The 8,856-nt window shown below is 43.6% G+C and overlaps 1 protein-coding gene across 1 annotated transcript; it reads left to right on the top strand.

The window, feature by feature from the left end:
- The first annotated feature begins 210 nt into the window (after nucleotides 1-210).
- On the top strand, nucleotides 211-8,348 carry LOC111981695 (ATP synthase F(0) complex subunit C3, mitochondrial). Its single transcript, XM_024013097.3, has 5 exons — nucleotides 211-304; nucleotides 1,803-1,850; nucleotides 6,569-6,649; nucleotides 7,597-7,775; nucleotides 8,027-8,348. The coding sequence occupies exons 2-5, from the start codon at nucleotides 1,812-1,814 to the stop codon at nucleotides 8,139-8,141; spliced, it is 414 nt and encodes a 137-aa protein (XP_023868865.1). The 5' UTR covers nucleotides 211-304; nucleotides 1,803-1,811; the 3' UTR covers nucleotides 8,142-8,348.
- The last annotated feature ends 508 nt before the right edge of the window (nucleotides 8,349-8,856 follow it).

Below are 8,856 nucleotides of genomic sequence, written 5' to 3'. Positions count from 1 at the left end.
AGGAAATAGGATTCGAGTCCATTCTTACCATACGTCAGCGTTTGAGTCACCCAGCCGCCCTAAATACTGTCAACCAATTGCAAGCATTGTAGTTCATTGAAAGCTCCATTATAGGCTAGGTTAAAAGTAGTGACAAGCTAAACAGGAAATCACAGTCGAAGGAGGTTTCCTTTTGTCCAATGGACGTTTAGGACGTAGTAACTAAGATTATAAATGACAAGGTGACAGCTGTCAGAGTGCACATTGACTGCTGCTGTGAGCGAGAATTAGTAATCTAGGACCCCGTGTGTACTGTAACATTAAGGTGAGTTAATAATTTAGGGTTTCAGTGTGACGCATTATTTTGTCATTTCGGTATGGTTATAATCGCATTGTGAATATTTTGAAATGTCCTGTCAGCATTGCGGGGGCGAATATGAATTGTTAGCACGCTAGCTAGCCATGCAATGTAGGTGAAGTTGACGGCCATTCAATGATTTCTTCCCAAGAATGACATTTTACAGGGAATATATTCGTACTGTAGAATTCTTACCATAGAAGTGTCTACATGGGCAGCCGCGAATACTGTTGGGAAATAAACATGCAAATGTTAACTTGCGAAACCATGCATTTTGGTGTACAACCGATTCTAAGCTGCGGTGAAGCTTCTGCAAAATGTCTGACTTGCTCGTCCATATCTGGGCCTAGTGAACCAGTGCATGTTTTCGGTCATTATGGATTCATGTCCCTGAGGATTGAGAAGGACGTTTAACAATTTCTATCAATTTCTAGTCCTGTACCAGATGCAGCGTCCTTGTATTTAAATCCCGTATTGGTGTCTGTGGGTCATTTTTGACCTTCACGTCTCGGGTTGGCTAGCCAAATCCTCCCGCCTATCGAATAACGTTAGCAGTGTCCGTCTGAAGTATATTAAATTTAGCTAGCTATGGCTAACAAGCTACCCAGGTTATCCAACTAACGTTTAATGCTTTTATCTTTTTGCAAATCGCTGCTACCCTCATTGCATGTGAAATGGGTTTAATAAGCCACATTCAAGCATGGACATTTTAGTTTACGTTCCCCCATGGCGATTCCTTCCGTTGTCATTCGTGCTAATGTTAACGTTAAATGCCCAGGGGCGGAATGGCGACAGGGAAGGCGGGGGTGTACTGTACTAAAGCGTGTGATATTTTTTTCACAAGTAATTTAGCTAGTTATTTATTTTTTAACACTCATTCAAGCATAGCTAAAGGCTAGCTTGCCTGTCTGGGCCATATGTGCACTGGTACTAATACACTACCACGCTACCTACACAATTTGATTAATTAGCATTAGACATCTCTGGAGTCGAAGTTGATCATAGTTTAACTCCCCACTTAGTGTTTTGAAAGAATCTTGTTTTTTAATGCTTCACTGTCATTTGCTTTGGGCTCTTGCCACATTCAATCAAGCCTTGCTATTTTCACTTAATTAACTAATCTTATGACATGGGCGTAAAGATTGTAACTTGATTCTTTATTTGCGCTGAGTTGTAACCTCTTGAGATTCTACATTCAGATTTTACTACAGTACCCTAGTCTGCCTTTTGCGCATCCTCTTCCCTGATGCACATGGTCAAATGCTTGACTGGTTACACCTACAGCTCAGGTCACCTTTACTGTACCTTTAGCAGTGTAGGGCTGTAGTTAAGAGTTGTGCATGCCTTCCATTATCTTTTTTGGGTGGGTCCAAACGACTGCTTAAAGATGCCTGTTGAATTGATAGGACATTTTAATGGTGGGGCAAATTAGCAGTTAAATGTAACTTCTCATCTCTCTCAACAGGCACCAGCCATGTACGCCTGCGCTAAGTTTGTCACCTCACCTGCTGTGGTATGTATTCTTTGACACTACAATGTCACTGTTTGATCCTCTACCAGTCGTACCTTATCAGTCTAGATCTAGCACGTACACGCAATACTGTTTAGCTATAAGATGCGCAGCAAATGAGTGTCCTTGGTAAGGAATATCAAATTTTATGTCACATGCGCCGAATACAACAGGTGTCAGGATGCTCTTGATGGTGCAGCTGTAGAACTTTTTGAGGACCCATGCCAAATCTTTTCAGTCACCTGAGGGGGAATAGGTTTTGTCGTGCCCTCTTCATGACTATCTTGGTGTGTTTGGACCATGATACAGGGGTGCAAACTAGTCACCTTTCGGCTAAATTCGCCGTTTTGAATCCAAAATTGGTGACCTACGTGATTCGTGTTGGTCTGATGAGAAGTTGGGGTGGGTCACTACTGGTTGTAAGTGAACGAGTGATGCACATTTTAAGCATTAACACTGGCTGTATCCAAGGCTCAGCCAATCGTTCACACAACAGAATGCAGCACGTGACTAAAGAGACAACCAATTTGCTAGTTACATCATCAGCACGCTCTCTGGAAAGACAGCAGAGAATGGAAAGGCAGCTTGCCAGTTGCAGCAGCGTGTCCCCTGAACGATAACGAAGAGGTAGGTGAGAAGTCTGACCATGGAGACGGGGGTGAGAAGGTGATAAAGTGTACTTCATGAGCTGTAACCGAAAAACAACTGGCATTTGGAAAGTTTGAGGTGAGGGAGAAAGTGGGGTGGAACAAGTATTGTTCGCATTAAGTATGTTGCTACAGTTACACATGGAATAAACAAACGTACAGTCAATAACACAATAGAAAAAGGAAGTCTATATACAGTGTGTGCAAATGGAGTAAGGAGGTAAGGCAATAAATAGGCCATAGTAGCGAAGTAATTACAATTTAGCAAATTAACACTGGAGTGATAGATGTGCAAGCAGAAATACTGGTGTGCAAAAAAGTAAATAAAAACAATGAGGTGGGTAGATTGGATGGGCTATTTACAGATGGGCTGTGTACAGCTGCAGCGATCAGTTAGCTGCTCAGATAGCTGATGCTTAAAGTTGGTGAGGGAGATATAAGTCTCCAACTTCAGCGATTTTTGCAATTCGTTCCACTCATTGGCAGCAGACAACTGGAAGGAAATATGGCCAAAGTAGGTGTTGGCTTTGGGGATGACCAGTGAGATCCAAGGCCAGAGAAATGTTGAGCAACATTGGCCAACTTAACTGATCAAATAATTGAGTTCATGGTGTGAAAATTAGCTTACTAATAAAGTCAGACAGCTAATGTTAGTAACCTAACCAATTCGCTATAGTATTAACTGGTTTACGACTCCTTGCCGTTCCTCAAGTTAAAATGTGCTAACGTTGCTTACTGGACCCTGGTAATCTGTTTTTGAAATGTTAATTAGCTAACAAACTAACCACTATCTGTTAATTTATGTTTTCCCTCTACAGTATGTGGTTAATTTTCAGAATGTGAGAATTGGGTGACAATGAGGTGTTGCTTGTTAAACAAGTGGATTCGGGGATCAAGTGTAGCAGGAGCTGGGCCTGGCTTAAGCTGGATGCCTCTATAGAGGTGACAGGAACACCACACACTTTTCAATACAGTGGATAAAAAGGGGTATGCCAGGTGTACTCGCTGCCTGAAAGAGATCAATTATGCCAACAAAGGGTATCATGCTCTGCTGGCACATTGTAGAACAGATGTCCACAGGCAGAAAGTGTACAATGTCGTAATGTGCTTTGTAGCCCAAAGATATTGCTTTTGTTGCGTTGAACTTGACAGTAACCTGTGTGAGGGAGGATTATTTTTTTTAAACAATGTACTCCGTGAATGTTATTTTTGCACATGTAGCCTTGTGCACTTGTTCATCTACTATAGTGGCCACTATAATAGAGCAAAAATAGAATGCTTATTTGTTTAATTATTTTTCTACTTTAAGATTATTTCCCCCCCCCAAGTGCAATATTTAGGTGTGGTCACAAGCGTTCTATTATAAAGGGTGTCATGGTTAACTGCAATATTAGTGTATTTTTTTTCTTAAGACTTGCGTGTCATTTGCAGTGAAGTCCAGGCAAACATTGGATTGCTTTCTTTACAATGGTTTAGCTCAGAGTTATTCACATTAACCACTTTATTTTACACACAGACTGATCATGTAGATCATATTCTTTGTTGTGTAATTAGTTAAACTGCTTTTCCCCCTAGCAGGGATTATATATTTTTTGCATGTTTCAGCGCAATTTTTTTTCTTCCCTTTTTGGGTCCTCACCAGCTTGCATCCCTGGTGTTCTTTTGCTGGTGATGTGAACACTAAGGACCTTGAAGCGCTCAACCTGCTCCACTACAGCCACATCAATGAGAATGGGGGCGTGCTCGGTCCTCCTTTTCCTGTAGTCCACAATCATCGCCTTTGTCTTGATCACGTTGAGGGAGAGGTTGTTATCCTGGCACCACACTGCCAGGTCTCTGACCTCCTCCTTATAGGCTGTCTCATCACTGTCGGTGATCAGGCCTACCACTGTTGCGTCATCTGCAAACTTAATGATGGTGTTGGAGTCATGCAGTCATGGGTGAATAGGGAGTACAGGAGAACTGAGCCTGCACCCCTGAGGGGCATCTGTATTGAGGATCAGCATGGCAGATGTGTTGTTACCTACCCTTACTACCTGGGGGTGGCCCGTCAGGAATTCCAGGATCCAGTTGCAGAGGGAGGTTTTTAGTCCCAGGGTCCTTAGCTTAGTGATGTGCTTTGAGAGCACTATGGTGTTGAATGCTGAACTGTAGTCTATTAATAGCAAATCAAATGTATTTATATAGCCCTTCTTACATCAGCTGATGTCACAAAGTGCTGTACAGAAACCCAGCCTAAAACCCCAAACAGCAAGCAATGCAGGTGTAGAAGCACGGTGGCTAGGAAAAACTCCCTAGAAAGGCCAAAACCTAGGAAGAAACCTAGAGAGGAACCAGGCTGAGGGGTGGCCAGTCCTCTTCTGGCTGGGCCGGGTGGAGATTATAACAGAACATGGTCAAGATGTTCATAAATGACCAGCATGGTCAAATAATAATAATCAGTTGTCGAGGGTGCAGTCAGAACCTCAGGAGTAAATGTCAGTTGGCTTTTCATAGTCGATCATTGAGAGTATCTCTACCGCTCCTGCTGTCTCTAGAGAGTTGAAAACAGCAGGTSTGGGACAGGTAGCACGTCCGGTGAACAGGTCAGGGTTCCATAGCCGCAGGCAGAACAGTTGAAACTGGAGCAGCAGCACGGCCAGGTGGACTGGGGACAGCAAGGAGTCATCATGCCAGGTAGTCCTGAGGCATGGTCCTAGGGCTCAGGTCCTCCGAGAGAGAGAAAGAAAGAGAGAAAGAGAGAATTAGAGAGAGCATACTTAAATTCACACAGGACACCGGATAAGACAGGAGAAGTACTCCAGATATAACAAACTGAACCTAGCCCCCCGACACATAAACTAATGCAGCATAAATACTAGAGGCTGAGACAGGAGGGGTCAGGAGACACTGTGGCCCCATCCGATGATACCCCTGGACAGGGCCAAACAGGAAGGATATAACCCCACCCACTTTGCCAAAGCACAGCCCCCACACCACTAGAGGGATATCTTCATCCACCAACTTACCATTCTGAGACAAGGCCGAGTATAGCCCACAAAGATTTCCGCCACGGCACAACCCAAGGGGGGGCGCCAACCCAGACAGGAAGATCACGTCATTGACTCTACCCACTCAAGTGACGCACCCCTCCTAGGGATGGCATGAAAGAGCACCAGTAAGCCAGTGACTCAGCCCCTGTAATAGGGTTAGAGGCGGAGAATCGCAGTGGAGAGGGGAACCGGCCAGGCAGAGACAGCAAGGGCGGTTCGTTGCTCCAGAGCCTTTCCGTTCACCTTCACACTCCTGGGCCAGACTACACTCAATCATATGACCCACTGAAGAGATAGCATTCTCACATAGGTGTTCCTTTTGTCCAGGTGGGAAAGGGCAGTGGAGTGCAATAGAGATTGCATCGTCTGTGGATCTGTTAGGGTGGTATGCAAATTGGTATAGGTCTAGGGTTTCTGGGATAATGGTGTTTGCTGTGAACCATGACCAGCACATGAGAAAGCACTTGTTTTTTTTGAAGGTTGATGATTGAAAGAATAGTCTATGGCAGTGTTACCTGTATGTGTGACCAGTGGTCAGCTGGGGATAAATTGGGAAAACATCACCTTGTAGGCTAATCTAACCCTATAGTACTCGGTCTTTACTAAGAACAAGATTTGGATTGATCGTGGCACCGGTGCCCCCGACTCTGTACCAGTACCCCCTGTATATAGCCCCGCTATTGTTATTTACTGCTGCTCTTTAATCATTTGTTATTCTTAGTTCTTTTTTAGGTATTTTCTTAACTGCATTGTTGGTTAGGGCTTTTAAGTAAGCATTTCACTAAGGTCTACACCTGTTGTATTCGGCTCATGTGACAAATAAAATTTGGTTTGACATTGCCGTTCTACCGGTCTTCATGCCTCTAATCCTCCTAGACGTTAGACTATTAGATGCACCTCTGTAGGGTCATAATCTTGGCGTGCTCCAGAACTCACCTCAGGGTAATCTACGTTTGGTAGTCTGTTAGTAATGATTGTAAGTAGAGCTTGTTACAAGCTTTTAAATCTGTCTAGGAGTCTGATGTGTAGTTGTCTCTTGCAGCTGCGTGGGGGGTCCAGAGTCCTCGCCCGGCCCGTCTCGGTCTCGGTCTTCAACAGACCTGAAGCCAGAAGTGAGCAGCAGGTAAGCCTCTCTTCAAACCAAAATGAAACCCTGTGACGGTAGCGTTGTTCACAGTTCTGTGCTTAGGTTTGTGTAAACCTTTTTCCAATTGCCCCTTTTTTTGTGATAACCCGAAACCATTTATTAGGCCATTTTTATGTTCATAAAGTTTATTTTTAACTCATCAGTAACCCTTATTGCTTCTTCAGTTTATTTATCATGAACACCAGACTACTTTAAATCCCTGTATGGTGAAATACTAACATGGCCAGTGCTTAAATAAGACTGGTATCCAGGCTGTCCTTGTGACCATTTCCAAGGATCCCTTCAGGACTCTGTGACCATTTTACTCACATATCCGCCTTAATATTTTTCTGTCCAACCTGGAATTTAAATGTAAGAGCACCAGTGTGCCTAGAGAAATTAAGGATTTTAGCTTTATTACATTAAATATTTTTCATAGTGCTCCTAAATTTCTTTGTGCCTAGATTTTTAAATGTAGGTACACACATGCTCCTTGTAAAAAAATAAAAAATAATTAATAAAGGCACTGAAGCACCCTGCACTTGTTGCCCTTGACTGGTATATTGAGCAGCACTTTAAACCTCTGCACTAGTCTCTGTTCTTGATAGGTTCTGTTCTGGGCCTTTATTCAGTGGGGTCAATGTAGTCATACACCGTAATAGTACTGAAATGTATTACGTCTTACATTTCCTTCTGTTTCATAACTTTCCACTCCTAAACAAACCCTAGCTCCAGATGTGTCCCTAGCACTTATCTGTTATTACTTGTCAGTTCAGACTACCAGAAGGGTCAAGGTGAAAGCAATAGGGCGCTAAGAGCTTCTATTGTTTTGGCGTGGTGGGCTATTATACTATCTACACCTGTCAGGTGGCCTCAGTTCCATTTCAGTCTCTAGCTCCTCTATGTTCTGATTTTGACTGTGCTGCACCCTGCATCTTCCCCAGGCTCTGTTGCCTGTCGGTGAGGCTTCTCTTCTAACCCGGGGGTTCCAGACCAGCGCTATCTCCAGGGACATCGACACTGCCGCCAAGTTCATCGGTGCTGGAGCCGCCACAGTGGGCGTGGCGGGATCAGGGGCTGGAATTGGAACTGTGTTCGGCAGCTTGATCATCGGCTATGCAAGGTAAGTGATGAACGAAAAGGATTCAATCGTTTGTGGAAGTGGGCAGATTTAGAAGCAAAATCTGATGCAGAAGAGTAGTTGTGATCATTTATGTGGGTGGCAGGGAAATGTTAACATTTTAGCACAAGATTATTGCTGAAGAGTGTGAGCCGGATCCTATTAATTTGGGTTCATATCATTAATTAACAAATCGCTACTGGTGCTGTCGGCCAGCCTAAATCATAACTTCCTGTCCTCTTTGTCTCTGACAGGAACCCCTCCCTGAAGCAGCAGCTCTTCTCCTACGCCATCCTGGGTTTTGCCCTGTCTGAGGCAATGGGGCTCTTCTGTCTCATGGTGGCGTTCCTCATCCTGTTCGCTATGTAATTTAGTCTCTCCCATCCCTGTCACCTCCCTTCTCCCAGGGAATTGGAACTCTTGATGCGATGCCCATGAGGCCGTGGCACCGCCATTCCAATCAAAATCTACGATTAAAAATCCTGCCTTTTTGTTCCCCTTTTTTCAGAAGTTTTACGTAAGAGCTCACTTTGATTTAGACCGTCTGTCTGAATAAATGGTTGGGATAACTATAAACTTGTCAGTCATTATTTTCAGTGGTGTTTGGGTGCTGGACTTAAAGACATGTAAAAGAGTAACTAAAAGTACTAGTTATATTGTATTCAATGTGATAATTTAAGCTAAATGTACTAGTACTGGGATGAGGTCTCAACTTCCTGTTGCGTTTAGAATAATAGAATACACAAGGTGCAATTTCAATAAAATGTAGTTGTGCATCAGCAGTCACTCAATTATCCCAAGTCAGCAAAGCATTTATAGATTGGTAAATTAGTCTAGCAACCAGCTATGTAAACTTGTAGTAAGTGCGGTCTAATTACCAACTGGGGTGGGGCCCATTTTGATCATCGGTTATATTAAAAACTGCAAGCATTTGCCTCCCCTATGGCAATGTGTAGAATTTCAGGAAACTTTAAAACACAATATTATTTTTGGGGTTTTCGCTGTCACGAGCGGGGCTGATAATGTTTTGCTCGCGGGGTGGGTATGGATGTGGGTATCCCTCTACTAGTTTATACAGTGTAGA

This window comes from Salvelinus sp. IW2-2015, linkage group LG20 (genome assembly GCF_002910315.2).
Source record: "Salvelinus sp. IW2-2015 linkage group LG20, ASM291031v2, whole genome shotgun sequence".
Classification (NCBI taxonomy): domain Eukaryota; kingdom Metazoa; phylum Chordata; class Actinopteri; order Salmoniformes; family Salmonidae; genus Salvelinus; species Salvelinus sp. IW2-2015.
The sequence above is the reverse complement of the archived record's forward strand: the minus strand, read 5'-3'. Positions and strand labels throughout refer to the sequence as shown.